General features: G+C 43.0%; 1 protein-coding gene across 4 annotated transcripts in view; it reads right to left on the reverse strand.

The window, feature by feature from the left end:
• Positions 1–22,751, reverse strand: part of APLP2 (amyloid beta precursor like protein 2) — a 70,504-nt gene that overhangs the window by 25,235 nt on the left and 22,518 nt on the right. For all 4 annotated transcript variants that reach the window (XM_087875580.1, XM_087875579.1, XM_087875578.1 and 1 more), the window contains exons 2-6: positions 8,529–8,702; positions 5,908–6,037; positions 4,060–4,172; positions 1,877–2,064; positions 502–716 (exon numbers count right to left, since the gene is read on the reverse strand). In XM_087875580.1, coding sequence (XP_087731706.1) covers positions 502–716; positions 1,877–2,064; positions 4,060–4,172; positions 5,908–6,037; positions 8,529–8,702 — 820 coding nt within the window. The remainder of the gene's footprint in view (positions 1–501; positions 717–1,876; positions 2,065–4,059; positions 4,173–5,907; positions 6,038–8,528; positions 8,703–22,751) is intronic.

Here is a 22,751-nt window from a genome sequence, read left to right on the forward strand (position 1 = left end):
ATTTTTGACCTCCAGAAAACCCGCCCCACACATCCCATTTTTGCCAAAAATGGGTCTGTTTTTGGCTTTCCAAACCCCCCATGCGTCGCATTTTTGCCCTCCCTGGCCCCCACGGGCACTCTGCACGCCTCCCAAACCCTCTGTGCATCCCGTTTTTGCGAAAAACAGGCCCGTTAGACATGTAGGAGGTTCGAGACGCCTGCAGTTTTCCTGGGGGCCGGGGAGGGCAAAACCGGACGCGCGGAGGCCAAAAACTATTTTTTTTTTACTTGTTTTCCTCTTTGAAATCTTGGTGCGTCTTATACTCCGGTGCGTCTTAATAGTCCGAAAAATACGGTATCTTCAGTAAACAGCATGTCAAGATTTTTAATCTGCTGACCTGCTTGAAAATTAAAACATTCCATGAAGGAAAACTAGTAAGGCAATTTATGGATTGCAAGGATCAAGTGATAATTGTTGTGACAGACAGAAGCTGATTGAATCTGTAATGGGACTGCTTACCTTTCACATCATTCATGATTTCCTTATCGGAGAAAGTTCTTTCCTTGCTCGGTGTGGACGGAGGCTCTTCGTTGTAGTCTTTGTAGCTATCATAATAATAATCCTGGTCTACTACCACTTCTTCTTCGTTTTCTTCTTGTTCTTCCTCATCGTCGTCATTCAACTCCATGACTCCTACTGTGAAGTCATCTGTATCTGCTTCGGTGGGCAATTCACTAGGAGAGGCAGAAGGGGAATCCAATGTGAAGAGGCAACAATTTTTCCCTCAAATGTTTAAATGCACTGCGAAACACTTTTAAGTGTAAATTTTAAATTTTTAATGTATTTTAAAATTATGGGTATTTTAAATTATGGGTATTAATTCAGCCAAATTTATTTAATTCATTTTATTCGATTTTAAATTTTGTATATTTATGTGTTTTATTTCATGGCTGTACACCGCCCTGAGTCCTTCGGGAGTAGGGCGGTATAGAAATTCAATAAATAATAATAATAATAATAATAATAATAATAATAATAATAATAATAATAATAATAATAATGGAGATCTTGACCATGGATCAAATGTTGGCTCGATAACTTCTATATTAGAGGTTACAGTCAGTGACCTTTTAAACCATGATGTCAAAGTGGACTTTTACAAGATGAATTGAAATTCCATACATATTTAGCAGCTACAAAGAGGTAGTATATTTCCGTTCAGTTTCTTTAACATGCTCACAAGAAATACCAGGAAATACCAAAGAGGGAACACATTCCAAGAGCCTAGTTTTTTTCACAAAATGGACTGGATTGTGTATTTCCTGAACGGTGTATTTTGAAACAAGAAGCTGGTCATGATACTCCAGATACCATGCTCCTGATTTAGGAGAATCCAGTTGCCTCATTCTAGGACAGGGGTCTTCAACCTTAAACACTCAAAGAGCCATTTGGACCAGTTTCCCACAGAAAAGAAAACACCGGGAGCCACAAAACCGTTCCCATGCCTGACTGTTTCTTGAGCGGCCCCAAAACTAGCATATGTAGTTAAATTAAAAGTTCTGTTTTCTTCTGAAACTTTTCTTTTCTTGGATTTATCCATGGTTGGCCTACCGGGGGTTGAAAAGCTCAATAAATCCCGTGCCGGCGGGTGTCGCACATTGGCGGTTGTAATGCATATTTTGAGTGACAGGGAGCTGCAGAAGAGGGGTGAAAGAGCCACATGCGGCTCCAGAACCGCAGGTTGCTGAGCCCTGTTCTAGGAGAAAAAAAAATGGCAAATGGACTGTGCCTATTTTTTTTTTCCTTAATTAAACTCAACCTCTCTTTTCTGCCCTGCCCAGCATGGAAAAATAATGTTGATTAAACAAGAATATTTGATCCTGCTCGTTGCTACCTTTTGTTACCATCGTTGTCGTCTTCCTCCTCCTCGTCTTCATCCTCTTCCTCCTCCTCCTTAGACAGAGCTTCATCTACAATTTTGGCCTGAGGGCAACACACGTATTCCGTGCCGTGGAACTGGTCTACACCACAAGGGAGCAACATCCCGTAACTGTGCAAGATCATACCCTCGGTTAAGCAAGCCTAAAGGAAGCAGTAAAGCCAAGAATGAGCATAATTTCCCCAGGTTTCAAGTACCAGATGCTACACAGGAAGGTGGAGAAAAAAAGATCTGACTAAAGAATGGAAATTAAGAGGTGCTCAAGGAATAGGATGTAATCCAAGGTTGAGACAGACCTACAGTAGAATAGTGGATGGATGGATGGATGGATGGATGGAAGGAAGGAAGGAAGGAAGGAAGGAAGGAAGGAAGGAAGGAAGATCGGAAGGAGAAGGAGGGAGGAGATATGAATGAGAAGGAAGGAGGGAGAGAGGAAGGGGAGGAAGAAAGGAAGATGGGAATGGGTGGGAGAGTGGGACGGAGGGAGGGAAGGAAGGAAGATGGGAAGGAGGAGGAGGAGGGAGGGAGGAGATATGAAGGAGAAGGAGGGAGGGAGGGAGGAAATAGGAATGAGAAGGAAGGAGGGAGGGAGGGAGGGAGGAAAGAAGGAAGATGGGAATGGGAGGGAGGGAAGGAGGGAGGGAGGGAAGGAAGGAAGGAAGATGGGAAGGAGAAGGAAGGAGGGAGGGAGGAGATATGAATGAGAAGGAAGGAGGCAGGGAAGGAAGGAAGATGGGAATGGGGAGGGAGGGAGGGAGGGAGGGAGGGAAGGAAGGAAGGAAGGAAGGAAGGAAGGAAGGAAGATCGGAAGGAGAAGGAGGGAGGAGATATGAATGAGAAGGAAGGAGGGAGAGAGGAAGGGGAGGAAGAAAGGAAGATGGGAATGGGTGGGAGAGTGGGACGGAGGGAGGGAAGGAAGGAAGATGGGAAGGAGGAGGAGGAGGGAGGGAGGAGATATGAAGGAGAAGGAGGGAGGGAGGGAGGAAATAGGAATGAGAAGGAAGGAGGGAGGGAGGGAGGGAGGAAAGAAGGAAGATGGGAATGGGAGGGAGGGAAGGAGGGAGGGAGGGAAGGAAGGAAGGAAGATGGGAAGGAGAAGGAAGGAGGGAGGGAGGAGATATGAATGAGAAGGAAGGAGGCAGGGAAGGAAGGAAGATGGGAATGGGGAGGGAGGGAGGGAGGGAGGGAGGGAAGGAAGGAAGGAAGGAAGGAAGGAAGGAAGGAAGGAAGGAAGGAAGGAAGGAAGATCGGAAGGAGAAGGAGGGAGGAGATATGAATGAGAAGGAAGGAGGGAGAGAGGAAGGGGAGGAAGAAAGGAAGATGGGAATGGGTGGGAGAGTGGGACGGAGGGAGGGAAGGAAGGAAGATGGGAAGGAGGAGGAGGAGGGAGGGAGGAGATATGAAGGAGAAGGAGGGAGGGAGGGAGGAAATAGGAATGAGAAGGAAGGAGGGAGGGAGGGAGGGAGGAAAGAAGGAAGATGGGAATGGGAGGGAGGGAAGGAGGGAGGGAGGGAAGGAAGGAAGGAAGATGGGAAGGAGAAGGAAGGAGGGAGGGAGGAGATATGAATGAGAAGGAAGGAGGCAGGGAAGGAAGGAAGATGGGAATGGGGAGGGAGGGAGGGAGGGAGGGAAGGAAGGAAGGAAGGAAGGAAGGAAGGAAGGAAGGAAGGAAGGAAGGAAGGAAGATATAGAGATGTGCACCAGCAGTTTTGGAAACACAGTTTTGGAAAGAAACTTAGAAATCTGGAAAAAGGTGGTTGTCATATAAAAATTCCGAATTTGTTAGTTACTTCTTCCTTCCAAAAAGCACAGATAAAATAGTTATCACCAGATTTAGACTCCAGTTGCTCTTGCAACAAAGGTGACTTATGGGAAGAGAACCGAATTGCTCTACAGCAAACATGACACTTAGCAGCTGAATAAGCAATTTTTGCTTATTAACGGGGCGAGAGGGGGCGATTTGAACCTGTGTTCACACTTCAAAAGGCTTTGTATTATTTTTAGCCGTCTTTCAGACCTAATGCTCATTTCTTTCCAAGGGAAAAAAAAGACGACATTTCTAACTCTGGATTTCAAGCTTTGCCATCCACTCTATCTCCTGGGAATAGAGGTAGTGTGCTTGTGGTACCGAAGCTTACCTCTTTTGCTACAGTGTGCCAATATTGGTGACTTTTGCACACATCCATCCGCTCCCGGTGGAAGAAGCGGCACTTTTCAGGAACCAAAAGGACATCGCTGACAAACTCGCCCACTGCAAAATAAATAAATACGAGAGAGCATCTCAAATAGGATATCCACCACAAGTACTGACCTCAGCTTTGGCTCTCCAGCTCAGATACTGCTAACACCTCAGCAAATGCACCCTTGTTATTTCTGAACACATCTCAGAATATTAAAAGAAGGCAAAACTCTGTCGTTTTATTTCTGTAACTCACCTGCATATTTTAGTTTAGGTGTAACTTGAAACCCTCAGCTCTCTGACCAAACACAAAATGGCTACCTGAATATGCGCTTTAAAGCGATGAATTTTAAGAAAGTATTTAGTTTTTCTATTAAAAACCCCCAAAACCCCAAACATTGCCATATTTAATGCTTTAGTTAGAATTTATTTTATTCAGAATATAATTTTATTTAGGAACTCAGTAATACTTTCCATAACGAGGTTTAAACATTAAAGATTCGAACCTTTAGGTTTTTAAAAATCTTTCTAATAACATTCGGCACAAAAATTCCCATCTCACAGTCTTCCTTGGGATTTATGTATTTATATCCCACCTTTACTATTTTTAAAAATAACTCAAGGGGGCAAACATGCCCAACACACTTTCTTCCTCCTATTTTCCTATTTTCAATTTTCAAAACATTTTCAGTTGAGCTTTTACAAATCTTTAAAGAAAACAAAAGAAATATTTTCAATTTCCAATCAGGCTTTGTAATCCAGGCCTTTAAATAGGATAACCTGTCTAGTGTAAACACAACAGTATATTCATTCAGTAAAAGGAAGGAAGGAAGGAAGGAAGGAAGGAAGGAAGGAAGGAAGGAAGGAAGGAAGGAAGGACAGAGAGAAAGAAAGAAAGAGACAGAAAGAGAAAGAAAGAAAGAAGTGGCTATAATATGTGGTTACTTTTTAGGAAGATTAGGGTTTTTTCCTCTGACAAGAATATGGAACTGTTTTTACATTTTTAAATATTTTAATGTACAACAGAATACAAAAAAACCCCAAGAAATAGACTGAGAATTTAACACTTTAAGATCTAATATTAGAATCAAATCAGGAATTAACGAAACAACTAGACAATACAATAGGATTATTAATTCAATTCATAAGAAGACAATAACAATGAACAAGAACGTTTAACTAATCTAAGTAAGCATTTATATGCGATTAGGCAAGATAGAAACCACTGCAATAAATGTTTCTCTTTGAAAAAAGGCAGGCAATTGTTTCCAAAAAGAACAGTTAAAACAAATACCCAGATTTTCTTCTATTCAGGTCCATGCAAAACCTTAGAAAAACCTGCAAACTATTCAGAAGCAACATTTGGTTCCTTTCTGAGGGTTGCTAGGAGCATCAACACAGCATTCAAACTGTCAAAACCACAGCACAGCTATTCTTCTTAGATGTTGCCAATGCACCTAAGAACAGCATTTTTTCCATTGGTGTTCCTTCTGCGTAATACATGGCGTGCACGAGGTTTGTTTCCTACAGGAAATAGATCCTTGGAAAGGATAGAGAACAGGTGCTCAGGTTGATAATCTCCTTTCTGTTATGCAGGTGGAGACGCCTAATCCAGGATTGGGAAATTATGTTTGTGGATACACCTCGTGTTTTCAGGAGCAACTCCGTATTAATTGGTTGGGAACATCATTTTTTCCCCTTAAATATATACTGCATTTATGTTGTGCTTTAATTCCTGTTAGCCAGCCTGTGTCGTACTAGTGAGATGGGCGGCCATATAAATTGATATAAATAAATAAAAACTTACCAAGACATTTGAAGGGTACAACGATATAGGTATGGCCCTTGCACTGTTTCTTCCCCTTCTTACACCAATTTTTAATGTTGACTGGTTCATTGGCTTCAACCACGTTGGTGATCTTAAGGTCTGGATAGATCTAATTTTAAAATTAAAACGTGAAATGAAATAAAGCTAAATGAAGAACGGAGTGATTCCTGCAAGAAGAAAGGAAGCAGTAAAAGGAAGAGCCTTAATAAAGCTTGATGATTGATTTCCCAATCAGTAACTTCATCTCATTACTGCTAGATGCAGGAGGAGTGGCAGTATCTGGGGGGCGGAGTTAAAAAAGGAACCAGCCTAGAATTCCTATGTAGTCACAAGCAGACTAAATCCAGCCTTGAATTCCATTATCTAACTCCAAGCAAGTGTTAACCGTTATTTAAGAAATTCCTATGCATAGGCAGTTTAGTGATTCCTCTTCTTCTTAGGCCCATGATGGCGAACCTATGGCACGCGTGCCGCAAGTGGCACATAGAGCCGTCTCCCAGGGCATGTGAGCCGTCGCCCATTGGCTCTTCTGGGTTTCGGCGCACCGGCCATCTGGTTTTCACATGCGCAGGAACGTTGGAAACCAGAAAAGTAGCCGCCTGGCGCGCATGCACGTGCTGGGCAGCTGCTCTTCTGATTTCCGGCGTGCGCCTGCACACCGCCACTTGGTCTTCCGGTTTCCGACACGCACACACATGCTCGGCACTTGGTGCCGAAAAGGTTCGCCAACACTATCCTAGGCTGTTTAGTTCCATAGGCTGTTTATCCATGTTTCCCCGAAAATATGATCTACTCCGAAAGTAAAACCTAGTTTGATTTTTACACGTGTGCCCGATATAAGCCCTAACCCCCAAATAAGCTCTAATTAAGACCTCACCCATGGGTGCATGGGTAAAAATTAAGCTAGGCTGGGGATGGGGGGTTGGAGTTCCCCTAATACTTCTTATCTTTGGTTGCAGCCAGGCACCTCGGCCCACTTCTTCTGCAGCCGGCAAGGCTTTCCTGAAGGCCTCTGTAGCTGATAACAGAGCTCCTGATCTGGAGCTCTGTTATCGGCTGCAGAGGCCTTCAGGAAAGCTTTGCTGGCCTTGCCGGCCAAAGAAGTTCCTGAAGGCCTCGGACAGTGAAAAGGAGGCCGGGGCGACCCATATAAGTGAGATGAGTCAGTGGATGACAGCAACACCCCCCCCAAAAAAATAAGTCCTGGTGCCTTTTTTGATGGCAAAAAAATATGAGACAAGGTCTTATTTTTTGGGAAATACGGTACTCCCCTGAAAATAAACTCTCCCCTGAAAATAAGCCTTCCCCCCAAAATAAGACCTCCCCCGGAAAATAAGCACTCCCCAAAAATATTTAAACACATGTGCAGCCGGTCCCTGCCATTTCCTCTGGTTAGGATTAGAGAGACAGAGCTGGAAATCAGATAAGATGGCAAGAAGAGCCCAGTATTGCTCCACACGATCTAACCCTAACCCTAACCCAAAATAATAAGACCTCTCCAAAAATAAGGCCAAGCGCTTATTTCAGGGTTCAAATAAATACAAGACAGGGTCTTATTTTCGGGGAAACACATTAATAAATCAATTTAATTGGACCTTTGTATGAGGACCTGGACTTTTGCGCCGGACATTATCAGAATAGTATATTGTTGGGCTTGGCCTGGCTATGCCTGGAGAAGAGCCCAGTCAAACACAGAGAGCAAAACATCATCATTATCTGCCTACCCTTTTTAAGCTCTTAAAGTTATAAGACATAGTCGTAAACAACTGTGGCTTTTTGTTTGTTTGTTTTGCTTATTGAGGAACTACTTCTAAGTAGCCTCCAAAGCTAGGGGACCTAAGATCCCAACAAACATCCTGCCAAATGCTTCAGAAGAGCTATAAATAAAGCCACCAACGCTTTTTGAACTTTCACTAAATGGGGAACTCACTAGCCAAGATGGACACAGGTGTCCCACCTCATGCATGCTGTCAAGCGCCAGGGAAATCAGAAGATCCAGGCAGTTCAAATGGAGATAAAGATTTATTGCAAGCTTAAACTCTCTACAAGAATCCTCCTCCTCTTTTAACGACCCCATAATCCCTTGCGGAGTGGAATCTGGGCAATTGAATGGAGCTGAGTGTTTACTGGCCAGATGCTCTTCCTGTCACCAATGCAGAGGGTTTTTTTCCCCAGCAGATATATTCTCAGTATGCCCAGAAAGTGAAATATCTGCATCTACCTAGGATCGAACTCACAGCCTCCGTGAGGCGAGAGCTCCACCTCTAAGCCACCGCACCACTCTCTACAAGAATCTGAACTACTAATGGCCCAAGCAATTTGTAAGCAGACAAAGAGTCAATGGAATTCAAGATGGGCTGGACTTAAGATTCCTTGTGGGCACAAGGGACTCGTGACTGATGATGCATTTGACCCCTCCCTCGGGCTCAGCCTGGTCATCTCTTGTACATGCTTTCATATGCTTGGGAATTAAGCCCATGTCACCGAAAGGGTTTTCAAGTGGCCCTTTCAGAATCACACTGCAGAAAAGACCAAATAGTAGGAGTTGAGTCACACAAGCTTTTTGGCTGAAACCAATTGCAAAAGCAGAGTTATTTTACCTCTTGGCAGTACTGCAGAATCTCTTCCTTCCTTCCAAAGCAGCTTTTTGTCCCGGAAGGATCGGTCTCCCACTTCCCAGTCTGAATATTCACGTGCATATTCAGCATTCCACAGAACATGGCGATCTGAGGCTCGGCCACAGCAAACCCGATGCCACCGTTGGCTGCCAGGGCCTAAAACAGGAGAAGAAACATTTTATTCGCGAGCGACCAACTTTGGCTTGGATGCCTAAACAGAGCTGCCATTGTAAAGCAAGTTCAAATGCCACCTCCAAAACAGAGAGAAGGATTCCACATTTCATAGCCAACCTCTTGCGATTCAACATGGTGAGCTCTATGATTTATTCCACCTTTAACACTAAGGGTTATAATGCCCTCATCCTTGGCGCTTACATTGATGAAGGTACTGAAATCAGGGATAACCCTAATATTAATGTAAACCCCAATACTTGACAACCCTGATCATGACCTTTTGTTATGTGGCAATGCTTAGGAAAATTACAGTAAACTTGCTTACTATATGTGACTGGCACTATATCCCGGTGTTGTGCAAGATAATGGTAAAGGAAGGGAGGTGTAAGGAAACAGATGGTGTAAGATAGAAACCCTATATGGAAGGCGGAGGGGGCGAAGCCTATAAACTTCCCCCTTCTATGTACTCTATTAAAAGCTTTGTCTCAGCTAGATAAGTGTATCAAAGGGCGATGTCTCATTTGTACTTAGAGATGTTGAAGGTATAAAAGTAGACCGAAGGGAATAGCCCTTCGTTCAGAATTTGCCATGCTAATGCTCTGAACCTTTGCGCAAATAAACTTGTGTTCTCCAACTCTTCGTGGTCTTGTCTCCTGAATTGAGTGGTGGGTTTCCCACATCAACACACCACAATCAGATTTAGATCTGGGTACAGTACTGACTGCTAAATTCTTGCTCTGAACGACTCAGCCATCAGGCTACTGAAAAGCACTACGGATGCAACCACCATCTGCATCAAAACTGAGCATCCAGCCTATTTATTTATTCCAAAGATCTATTTGACAGATTTATACACTGCTCCCTCCCTTAATGGCTCCCCGCAGATTACAATACAGCTGAAGCTTCCATAAAAATCAGCATTTAAAAAATGACAACTATAAAACAAGACACAAAAACCACAAAATTCAGTACAGTCGAACAGTAGCATTAAAACGCCAGAGGGGAAATAAATATGTTTTTGAACCCCCTTCTAAATGGTAATGAGAGGCTCGGGTTCATCTGTAAAGGACAGTTTTATTTCATAGTATAAGGTTCTGAAACGGAAAGCCGAACTACTCGCTAATATCAAATGTATCTGAACTTGGGGCCGAGAAGAAGTGCCCCACAGATGACACAGGTCTGGACCCACATTAAAAAATATCAGTCTTGTCAAGTGCCACTAAGTTTTCATATATGTACTTATCAGGGTTGGGCTTCAAAAATTTTAGCAAGGGGTTCTCTGCCTGGTAGCTGGGTGGGCGTGGCCATGGTGGGCGTGGCCTAGTCGGCCTCCTGCACCACGGCAGGGGGGCATTTTTGCCCTCTCCAGGCTCCGGAGGCTTTTGTCGAGCATCCAGGAGAGCAAAAACAGCCTCCCCAAGCTTTGGAGGCCCTTCCCGAACTTCCGGTAGGCACTTTTTTGTCCTCCCCAAGTCTCTGTGCGCGCCCTGCACTCACCTGCATCCAAAACAGGCCACGTGAGGACTCCTGGGAGGGGCAGGCCCAGCCAGGAGTGGGATTTGGGGATTCTCCAAAGTGCACAGAATCTTAGCTAGAGGTTCTCCCGAACCCCTGCGAACCCCCAGCAGCCCACCTCTGGTACGTATGCATGTATATGTAAATGGTGTGTATCTGTTACAGATATGTGGATAACTTACTACTTTCTGAGTTTGGTTGTTTTCTTACAGACGAGAGAGTGGGTGGACCAAATTCACCCAACTGGCTTTCATGGCTAAGGTAGGACTTGAATTCATGGTCTCCTGCTTTCTAGCCTAGTGCTAGACCAGGGATGTCAAACTCAAGGCCCGGAGGCCGGAGCCGGCCTGCTGGATGCTTAGATCTGGCCGGTGGAGCTGCCCTGGAAAGAAGCAAAGGACTGGCCCAAGGTCCCTCTGCCAGCAAAAACGGAGCTCAGGAGGACTGTGCGGCCCTCCCGAGTTCCGTTTTCGCTGGCAGAGGGTTGCAGGAGGCCGTCGCAGCCAAAAATGGAGCTCGGGAACCCGTTTTCTCTGGCAGAGCGCTCGGGCCACCACAGGCACTCCCGACACGAGTGACATCGAGTTGGCCGTGTCCACCCTGGCCACGCCCCCCGCCCCCCCGAGGTCAAACATAACCCTGATGTGGTCCTCAATGAAATTGAGTTTGACACCTCTGTGCTAGACCAAACTGACTTTCTTTTTTTAATTCCTCGAGTTTGCTCAGCTTGGTAGTTTAAGGTAAGGGGAATAGTAATTGTAAACCATATGAGGGGATTTTCCAACTAGGATACTAGGATATCATGCTGATGGAACTGACAGCAAATAGAAACAAGCTTTAATTCCAAGACTCTATTTCATCTCTAGAAAGGAGAAAAGCACTGGATTGCTCATTCTTGCATAGGAAAAGGTCACTTATTTTATTCCAGAATGATCTATTTATCTGTTGACAATCTTTTTTATTGTTGCCTGTACCTGCCCTTTGGACACACCAAGAAACACGTGCACACCCACAAGACGTGTTTGGCCTTTTTGCATTGATCCCTAAAGATTCTCCTACCAGATGTGGGATCCATATGCATGTAGGGACATGTAAGCCAACTATCAATCTCAGTTTAGCCAGTGATTCTAAAACCTTTAGTGTTTTTTTTTCTTTTTAAATTGCTTTGTACTCTCAGAAGCGAAATCTTCTCAGGCTGCCTACGAATTTTCTTAAATTAGAAATCTGCTTTAATCCCACACCACCAAGAATATCCTTGAATTAACATTTCAAGAAAAACAGTCCCAGATTGCCTTGAAGGAAAAAAAGGAAGTGAAGAAACCTCAAAGGTACCGAGAAATGTTTTTTCTTTTTCTTCGCATGATGCTGAGGAGTATATTAGGGTAACTGCTTAAGCAATTTCCCATTTTAATCCATAAACGTTAGCTTTTAGGCTCAGGAAGGAATCCACCCAGTGGAGAAATTGCCAGGCACGGGAGATACAGCATCAGAACAATGGCCATTATGCAGGAACGATGCCATAGACTTTTTATTGCCTTTCTTAACTGATTGAGTTCTGCAGCTTCCATTTGTGTTTTGCAAGGACCGTGCAAACAAACCGCAGGAAAGATGGCTGACAATTCATGCCATCCATCCCTGGACACAGGCAAACCTCTATCAATGCACCCATTTCACTACTCTTGACTAGAAGAGCCCCATTTTAATGCCTGAAAAGCCTCAAATCAGGGGTGAAATGTTCCTGGTTCGGACCGGATCACCCGATCCAGTAGCAATGGCAGCGGACGGTTCCGAGAACCGGTAGCAAAAATCCCTGCTTCCCTCCCCCATGCCCAGCTGAGCTGCGCGATCATCAGAGGCTTTTTTTTAAAATTATTTTTTAAAGCATTTTTTCTACAACCTCTTCGGCCAAAAAAAATGCTTTTTTATTATTAAATTTATTATTAAATTATAAATTTAATAATAAATTTAATAATAAATAGATAAAGCATTTTTTCTACAACCCCTTTGGCCAAAAAAAAAAGCTTTTAAAAGAAAAAAAAAGCCTCTGACAATCGTGCGGCTCAGCTGGGATCGTCAGAGGCTTTTAAAAGCATTTTTTCTACAATCTCTTCGGCCAAAGAGGTTGTAAAAAAAAATGGTTTTAAAAGTTTTTTTAAAAAAAGTTGGCCATGCCCACTCGGTCACATTACCCACCTACCCCACCAAGCCATGCCCACAGAACCGGTAGTAACAAATTTTACATTTCACCACTGCCTCAAATCTAGAAGATGTCTTAAGGATCATGGAGTAAAAAGGAATCCAATCCCCCCCCAAACGATAAATGAAGACTGTTCATTTCTCAGTTTCTCCATTACAATTCTCCAATATAGTTTTGAAAAGCTGCACCTAAAAAACATAATGGAAAAAAAAAAAAAGACCCTTCTGATTTCTTAGCTGGATCTTTCCCTAGGTTGGTCTAATGCTGTCGGGGCCTAGAACCCTCTGGAATAATCCAGACACCAAAAGAGCACAAGCACCTACAGTCTTAACAGCATGTTAGCAAATGTTTTAGAAAGAGTGGGTGGAACAGCATTCGGTGCCAACAGAAACAGGAGACAGGGTGTGTCCAGAATTTTAACCTTGGTACTCGTATGCTGCATTGTGCAAAAATAGTCCTGGACTTTGAATTATAGCATGCAAAGTGTTTATAATATTCTATTCCAAAGGATCGTTTTTTTCCCCCCTCTACTTTTAGAATGCTACTTCTCTCTGCTACCTACACGGTAAAATACCGAATAACAGGAAGCCGAAGGAGTCAATCGGCCTATTTGCTGTTCCTCCAAAATATATTCTGAACCAGCGTAGTAAGCCTTGTTTAAACACACGGAGATGCTGCATGTTTAAACATTAAAGAGTTGTAGTGTTTATTTTTGGGCCTCTCTTCAGCTCATCTCCACAGAAACCAAAGGGAAGGTACCATTCTTCCTCAGATTGCTCAAAGAGTTCGCATCTCACTGGAGACGTGTTGCCATAGTGACATTTTTAGAGGTTTTATTCACAAGCGAATCAGCTAACTTAGTCACTCATCCTCAAGATGTTTTAATTACCTAAAGAGAACAAACAGATTCATGGGGACACCCCCCACCAAAAAAAAGAAGAAAAATGAAAAGAGCTGTTGAGTGAAGCAGCATCCATAATGAAGGGTAGATGTGCAACCAATGCCCAAGTTGTAAAATACATGGCGTTGTTTGATTAATTAATTAATTTAATTTATTAATTTATTGTTATTCCACCTGTGTTTGAACATAAGAAATGCATCAGAAGTATTGCCTTCATAAAACCTACAATTAAATTATTCACGATTTATGAGCTAGAATCTCAGGGTTATATTTCTGATGATTTTATTTTTCAACATTTCCCTTTCGAGGGATTGGTTTTACAAATGGCCATTGATTTTTGGTAAAGTTTTTGATGATTTACTGGTTCTGGAAACACATTATTTCCATTAAGCTTCAACAAGATTCTTGTTATCGCCGTTACTAAACCAACTGCCATGAAGAAGTAAGCCCATTGCAAATGAATTATTGTGAACCTTTCTTGGACCAAAAAAATGAAGTTATTATTTTGCCAGAGCAAATATTTAATTCTTGCCCAGAATTAAATGAAGATGATTAGGAGATTGGAAGCTAAAACGTATGAAGAACAGTTGCATGAATAGGGTGTGTCTACTTTAATGAAACGAAGGACTAAGGGTGTCCATGACAGCAATATCTGACAGGCTGCCACAAAGAAGAGGAGGGTGACAATTCTCTTCTCTATTCTCCAAAGCACCAGAAGGCAAGATAAGAAGCAATGGAGAGAAACTAATCAAGGAGAAAACCAACTTAGAAATAAGGAGAAATTTACTGACAATTAGAATAATTAATCACATGAATGGTTTGCCTTCAGAAGTTGTGGGTGCTCCAACACTGGGGGTTTTTAAGAAGAGATTGGACAGCCATTTGTCTGGAATGATATAAGGCCGTGACGGCGAACCTGTGGCACATGTGCCACGGGTGGCACGTGGAGCCATTTCTGCGGGCACGTGAGCCACTGCCCTAGCTCAGCTGCAGCACGCATGTGCGCGCCAGCAGCTGATTTTTGGCTGGCGCCGCCCACGCCGCCCCTCCCCTCCCAGGAGTCTCCATGCGGCCCGTTTTGGATGTCAGGTAAGAACAGGGTTCGCGTGCAGGCTCTGGAGAGCCTGAGGGGAGAGGCTGTTTTTGCCCTCCTCAGGCTCCTGGAAAGCTTCTGGAAGTTGGGAAACAGGCTGTTTCCAGCCTCCGGAGGGATGGGGGGGCGTTTTTGCCCTCCCCAGGCTCCAGGAATGCCATTTCCGGCCTCCAGAGGCTTCAGGTAGGCTTGCTAGGCCCAAAACGGGGTGAGGGAGGTCGTGCACGCATGCACAGGGGGCACTGAATTATGGTATCTTTGGAATTCCTTCTGTCCCAAAGGGTGTTGTGACTCCGACTCCCGAGGCCGACTTATCGGAGGGTGAAGGCTCCGAACATGAAGGAGAGGAGTTGGCCAGGCCTCCCTCTCCAGGACCCTCCTCTCTGGCAATGCCTCGGGTGTCTCCCGAGGGAGAAGAGATTGGCCAGGAGCCAGGTATCTCCTCACAGTCGGACAGTGACGGAGATAAGTCTTGGCTGGATCCACGCCAGCGTCGGAGAGACAAGCGCATGCAGCAGAAAAGGAGGCGTCCCAAAGATTAAGCTGAGTCACTGGACCACACCCCACAGGGGATATAAGGGGGTAAGGTGGCCATTCAGACTCTGTGACAGACAAAACTAACTACTAGCGAGTCACATTGTATCTTTGCAACAACTGCCTTGGATTTAATATGGACTGGACTTGACAATTCTTGAACTGTGTGTATCTTGTTTGGCTTTATCTGTCGGAGGAACAACCCCTCCCTTTATGGGTAAAGTTCTTGGCAAGCAGCTACTGGGTTGCTGCCAATTCTCTTATCGAAAGAATTTGTTGTCTGCCAGTTTTATTTAACCCCTGGATATCTGTTTGTGTGTGAGAGAGACGGGGACAGAACAAAGGGTTTCTCTCTTGGAGAAAGCAGAGAAAAATATTAGGAAAAACTAGCTAATTATCTAGAAGAACTGGCTATTTCTTTTCTACAACCAGATCTACTTCCTTTTAGCTAGGTATGTTAAATACATTTCATATAATAATTGGTTCTGCCCTTAGAGAGAAGAAATATAATTCATATGCTCTTTTCTTACCATTCTTGCCGGACTGTAAAATCTAGATTATTTATCACGCTCTGAAAAATGAAGGATGTGCAACCTATTTGACAGTGATACTAAAAATGATTGAATCTGCTGTTAATTTTTGGTGGCAGCTATAAAGAGATAATAGAGTAATTTCCAATGGAATAGGATACTAGGGCTGCTCTGTGAGATAAGGAAATTAATAGAAACCTACATCACAATGCCATTTATAGTGGAAGCATGCAAAATTGAGAACGGTCAGTTCAAAAGCAGGGGTTGAGGTATTCAACCAAGGAGTAAGTGTCAATTATGTTTTATTCATTTTTGTCTTACAAATATTCTTAAAGTTTTAGCCTGTCCGTTGTATTTGTAGATATATGTTTTATCGATTTTTGTGATCACATGGGACGGTGCAATTGTCATAAATACATACTAGTTGCCAAACTCCCAAATATTAACATGTGAACTGTTAATACCACTTTATAATGCCTTGGTACTTGGAATACTGCACCCAGTTTTGGTCACCATGATGTAAAAAAGATGTTGAGATTCTGGAAAGAGTACAGAGAAGACCAACAAAGATGATTAGGGAACTGGAGGCTGGAATGGTTGCTGGAACTGGGTATGTCTAGTTTAATGAAAAGAAGGACTAGGGGTGACATGATAGCAATCTTCCAATATCTCAGGGGCTGCCACAAAGAAGAGGGAGTCAAGCTATTCTCCAAAGCACCTGAGGGCAGGACAAGAAGCAATGGATGAAAACTAATCAAGGAGAGAAGCAATTTAGAACTAAGGAGAAATTTCCTGACAGTTAGAACAATTAATCAGTGGAACAACTGGCCTCCAGAAGTTGCGAATGCTCCAACACTTTTTAAGAAGTTTTTAAGACGATGTTGGATAATCATTTGTCTGAAGTGGTGTAGGGTTTCCTGCCTAAGCAGGGGGTTGGACTAGAAGACCTCCAAGGTGCCTTCCATCTCTTCTGTTCTGTTCTGTTCTGTTCTATTTTTTGATCATATGGCCATGGGGATGCTGTAATGGTTGTAAGTGTGAAAATTAGTCATAACGTTTTTGCAGTGCCTTCAAACGGTCATTAAACAAATGGTTGTAGATCAAAGGCTATTTGTACTGAATGCTATATTTAAAGGTAGTTTACCACATGAACAGTAGTATGCTTGTGGGATTGCAATGTTTTTTTTCTTAGCTGTCACATTTCCAACAGGACTTGGATGCGAGTTCATCCAGAAATTGCCAAAAAAAAAAAAAAAAAAAAGGAGAGTCAAAGCAAACGCTCAATTTGACATCTTCTAATTGGTTAAATATCAGAATTATATTGAGAAAAATGTACTTGTGTCACTATTTATTTACATTATTTATGAGTTGGCTTGTAGCAAGCTCTCTGGATGTTCACAGAAGAAAAACGATTGAGAAATGCAATTCGGCAACAATAGAGATACGTTGGCATCCCCAAGTAACAGAATGGAACACGAAACAATAGCACTTAGACTTATATATCGCTTTATGGTGCTTTACAGCCCTCTCTAAGCGGTTTACAGAATCAGCATATTGCCCCCAACAATCTGGGTCCTCGTTTTACTGACCTCAGAAGGATGGAAGGCTGAGTCAACCTTGAGCCTGGTGAGATTTGAACTTCCAAATTGAGGCAGCCAGCAGAAGTAGCCTGCAGTACTGTACTCTAACCACTGCGCCACCGTGGCTCATAGACCTAAAATTGAAACTGAAAAGAGATTCTGAAATACAAAGGGGTTACCTACATTCACTAATGGGGACATGAAAGGAGCCCCCAATTGGGTGTTACCTGGGCAATAGTGATGCCACCAGCTAATCCTTCCAACCCAGAAGCGCTTTAGAGCTTCCGACACAAAAGCAGCAGCAAGCTACAGCTAAAATGCTATTAAGAGAAATATCAGTTAATCATCTCTAGAGGGCGCTGCATTCCCACACAGGGGTGCCAACACAGACAAGGCCCTTTAACTGATAGCAAGTTAGCGACTGTACCTCACTTAAAGAGCCTGGTGGTGCGGCAGACTAAAGCACTGTTATTAACAATTAACATCAGCTGCCTGCAATTACTGCAAGTTCAAATCTCACCAGGCTCAAGGTTGACTCAGCCTTCCATCCTTTTTAAGGTAGGTAAAATGAGGACCCAGATTGTGGGGGCAATAAGCTGACTTTGTATAAAAATATACAAAAGTATGAAGGCTATTGCTTAACGCATTGTAAGCCGCCCTGAGTCTCCGGAGAAGGGCGGCATATAAATCAATTTAAAAAAAAAAAAAAGGAGCCATCTGAGGAGGCGATACATAGACTCAGAGCCCAAATCAGCAGCAATAATGGCACTGAGGCTCCAAAGAGGAAAGGCCATAAAATATTAAAACCTGCGCTATGAGTGCCTATAAACAGACAAAGCCAAGATGAGAACAGATTTCCATTTGTCAGTTTATACTGAGCATTTACTGATAGCTCAGACAATAAAATTCATTTTAGCCATTCTTGTCCAATTAATCACGTTAAGACATTCTTTTATGAATCAGAAAACAAACTGATCCCAACCTGAGTTAGACTTTGTATTAAGAAACGCTCCTGAACTATTAAATTGTGCTGAAGATCTTTTAGAGAATAAGTCATGAATTTTAACTCAGTTGGGTTCAATCCAAGACTCTTCTAAGAACCAAACAACCTTCTGATCTCACTTAAATATACTCCTGTAGGCTCAATCTATTTCAATAAACTGAAGCTCCAGCAATGTCTTTATTATATTGATGTAATTCAGGCTTTTTGACAGTCCCAAATATATTTCTCCATTAGATTCTCCAACCCCATCCCTTACATTAACTTCACTCCTCCTCTCTCTTTCTGGCCATCTGTGGGAATGTCCTTGGTTCCCCAGAGAAACTATTTTGTTTTGGCTACAAAACCCAACAACTTCTATTCCCCCCTCCCTATCCCTCAGCTTCAGTGTGGCAACACTGAGGCTTCAAAATGGCTTCGGCCAGGCAAGCTTCAGGGTTGATACTAACTCTGCTCACTGCCAGGAGCTCGATCCTGACTGGCTCAAAGTTGACTCAGCCTACTATTATCCTTCCGAGGTCAATAAAAGGAGGACCCAGACTATTGGAGGCAAGATGCTGACTCTATCAACCGCTTTGGAAGGGCTGTAAAGCACTATGAAGCAATATATAAGTGCTATTGCTATTGTGTCATTCACGGGACATTTAAAAAAAATAGATTTATGGCTTCAGTTCATCTGCCAAATCCTTTTAAAGCAACCCCTTTTAGTAAGAGGTATGAACATTTAGGAGGACGTGGTGGCTCAATGGCTAAGACGCTGAGCTTGTCGATCGAAAGGTTGGCAGTTCAAATCCCTAGTGCCGGGTAATGGGGTGAGCTCCCGTTACTTGTCCCAGCTTCTGCCAACCTAGCAGTTTGAAAGCACGTAAAAAATGCAAGTAGAAAAATAGGAACCACCTTTGGTGGGAAGGGAACAGCGTTCCGTGCACCTCTGGTGTTTAGTCACGCTGGGCACATGACCACGGAGACGTCTTCGGACAGCGCTGGCTCTTCGGCTTTGAAACGGAGATGAGAACCACTCTCTAGAATTAGGAACAACTAGCACATATGTCCGTGGGGAATCTACCTTTATGAACATTTTAAAATCTTGCTTGGTAATTTCCAATAAACAAAGAAGTTTCACTTGCACTTTCAACAGTTCCCTAATACTTTTTTTAAGGAGCCTTGATAGTACAGTGGTTTAGTGCACCCTGTCATTAACACAGCTGCCTGCAATTTACTGCAAGTTCAAATCCCACCAGGCTCAAGGTTGACTCAGCCTTCCATCCTTTCTAAGGTAGGTGAAATGAGGACCCAGTTTGTGGGGGCAATAAGCTGACTTTGTATAAAAAATATACAAAAGAATGAAGGCTATTGCTTAACGCATTGTAAGCCGCCCTGAGTCTCTGCAGAAGGGCGGCATATAAATCAAATTAAAAAAAAAAAAAAAAAAGAGGGGGCTGGGTGGTAGTTTCCTAGCTATTTTTCCTGGTTTGTTTGTTTGTTTGTTTGTTTGTTTGTTTATTTATTATTTATTTATTTATTTATTTATTTATTTATTATTTATTTATTTATTTATTATTTATTTATTTATTTTTTATTTATTATTTATTTATTTATTTATTTATTTATTTATTTATTTATTTATTTATTATTATTTATTTATTTAACGGATAGCTCCCCCGGACTCCGGAAGGCTGATTAATGCCTGACACAGCAAGCAATGGATCAGCAGATGAACAGTTCGTCCAAGTTTTATTGCTTTGTTTTTTCTTTTTTAAAAAAAATAAATAAATCCCACATTGCTGAAAATTACAATACGATACATGGGGCAGGCGTCCAAGAAAGGAAGAATTATTATTAGCAGTCAGATCTGGAAAAGATAGATAACACCGGGCCAGTATTTGCTTCTGAATTTAAATGGCAAACCTCAGATGAGTCATCTCGAGCTTGCTTTAAGTCCCTTCCCTTGATTTCTAGAGTAAGACGAACGCTATCGGTTCACTTATGATCAAGTTTAGGAAGCCTGAAGACAGCGGGATCCGGCGAATGAAAGCCATTAATTCTAAAATTAAAGCCTTGGGCAGCGAGAGTGAGTTGGATGTGGTTTAAAGCCGTACTCTATAGAGAAAATCTTAGATAAACACAATAGTCTCTGGGCATTTTTTTTTTTAATGAATGAAAGATTACTGTCGTGCGACTACAACTCAACATTTCTGAGTAGGCTTCACTTTGATAGGTGTACCCCTCAACGTGAAACTCTGGCAAGCTTTTTTTTTCCCACTATAAAAACAGATAAAGATCAGTGGTGGGTTGCTCCCAGTTCAGTCCAGTTCTATAGAACCGGTAGTAAAACCAGCGGGAGGCTCCGCCCACCCACCATGATGTCATCATGGGTGATCTGCACAATCCCACTGCGAACCGTAGTAAAGGTAAGTGGAACCCACCCCAATGAAGATCCGCTAATATACACCATCCGCTAATGGTGTTAAGGGCAGCATTAACACCAGATTTTTGCTTCCTTTTAGTACAGCCGTCCTACATTATGGGTAGTGTCGATCAGAAAGGTCGGCAGGTCGGCGGTTCGAATCCCTAGTACAGGTCTCCTGCGTGAGCAAAGGGTTGGACTAGATGACCTCCAAGGTCCCTTTCAACTCTGTTACTGTTAAATACGATTGGTTGCTTAGCAACAGAAGTTACGACGGATCCAAAAAAGGGTGCTCGCAAACCAGACTCAAAGTTCTGAGGGTTGTTGTCGTCCCCACCCCTCAAAGTCATGTGATCACATTTTGGGTACTCAGTTACTGACCTGCAGTTATGGGCTATTTGTAGCATCCTACAGTCACATGACTGTGGTCGGCTTTTTTCTGGCCGGAAACTGGTCTTTACTTCCAGTTTCTGGCAAAAAACAAAACAAAACAAAACCCACCCCACCCATTATGGACAATGGGTTTACTCAAGAACTACGGTATTGTTACGGTGTTTGCTTAAAGACTGCTGTCAAAATGTCGTAAAATTGAGTTATGTGTTGACCTGCTTAACAATGATCATCACTTATGTATGACCATCATTCTGGGTTCAATTATAGCCGTAGGTTGAATAATTTGTGTAATGTATATATGTATAATAATTTAATAGATTTGTCCAACTACTGACAATTACTCTCATTTTAAAATAAAACTCTGAGATATAGAATTGTCTGTACTTGTATACATTAGGAAGAATCGGTATGTAGCTGGGGAGGTATTGTGGTCCACAATGCTGCACGATGCTGCGGAACTGGCAGCAGAGTCGGACAGTGAGGAGGCTGGGGAGGACCATGGGCCAGTCCTGGAGTCAGGGGAAGGCTTGGACGAGGGCTCTGCGTCAGAGGCAGAGAAAGGGCCATCTGGGAGGTACGTGCTTCCTCCAGAACCTCCAGAATCGGACATCAGCGAGGCAGAGGAACAGGGGGAGCCTGTTCCCAGTGCGCGCATGCGCAGGGCTGCCAGAAGGCAAGAACAGCTAAAACAAAAGGGACTCGGGAGTAGGGCTGGGAGATGATTGGCCCCTCCCATAAGACTTATAAGAGGAGCAAAGGCACATGGGCCTTTGCAGGAAGCAACATTTGTTCGTTCGGTTCAGCTTAAAGCCTGAAGCTCTGTTTGATTCTGGACTCTGTGTGGCTTTGCCAATTAGGTCTTTGGCAGCGTGTCAAGGGAGATAAAGGTGGGCGATTATCCCGAAGGACTCTTTATAACTAATTGGGACTCCTCTGTGAATGAGCAGAATTCACAGCTGTTGCAATAAAAGAGGTTTTTGGGACTACTCTTGTGTTTTAATGACTCAGGAAGCCTAGGTCAGAACAGGAGGAAAGTTATATGTCACTATAAATCCGAGTTAGCACTCCAAATTATTCATAGATATTGTGTTTTGGCTTCTTTAATTGTCTCTTAAGCTAAAGCATCTCAGTATAATAACCATGTTGCTAACAATCAGCTCCTTAAATACTTAAAGGAGCTTTCAACTCTACTGACTTTTTCTTCTTCTTTTATTTTCTTTTATTTCTTCTTTTTGACCTTTGGGCCAAGGAATTGGAAGTGCCATTTACTTTGAATTCTTGAAGCCAATGTTTACCTACTGAATTAACTTACAGAGTCTGAATATTCAATCAAGGTCATTGTAAGATTGTTAACTGCTCAGCTTCACCGTGCCTTCCTACGGGAATCGTGAACAACTAATTCGCGAAAGAAATTACAGTGGTTACATTCTTCATTAAGTCAAACAAGTTTGCCTAATAATGACACAAAACATTCAACGATCATTCCGCCTAAGAACCCTCCCACAGCTGTTCCATGTAGCTCTTAGCTGCTCATAAAAGGTGAGTAATCATGATTAGATATTCCCAGGGGTGAAATTAAGCAGGTTCTGAAGATTTTGAGTAGTTCAGAGAACCGGCAAATACCACCTCTGGCTGGCCCCAGAGTGGGGAGGGAATGAGATTTTGCAATATCCTTCCCCCTGGAGTAGGGTGGGAATGGAGATTTTGCAATATCCTTCCCCCTGGAGTGGGAATGGAGATTTTGCAATATCCTTCCCATTGGAGTGGGGTGGGAATGGAGATTTTGCAATAGCCTTCCCCCTGGAGTGGGATGGGAATGGAGATTTTGCAATATCCTTCCCCCTGGAGTGGGATGGGAATGGAGATTTTGCAATAGCCTTC

The sequence above is a fragment of the Pantherophis guttatus genome, chromosome 9 (assembly GCF_059756535.1).
Source record: "Pantherophis guttatus breed Tessera chromosome 9, ASM5975653v1, whole genome shotgun sequence".
Classification (NCBI taxonomy): Eukaryota; Metazoa; Chordata; class Lepidosauria; order Squamata; family Colubridae; genus Pantherophis; species Pantherophis guttatus.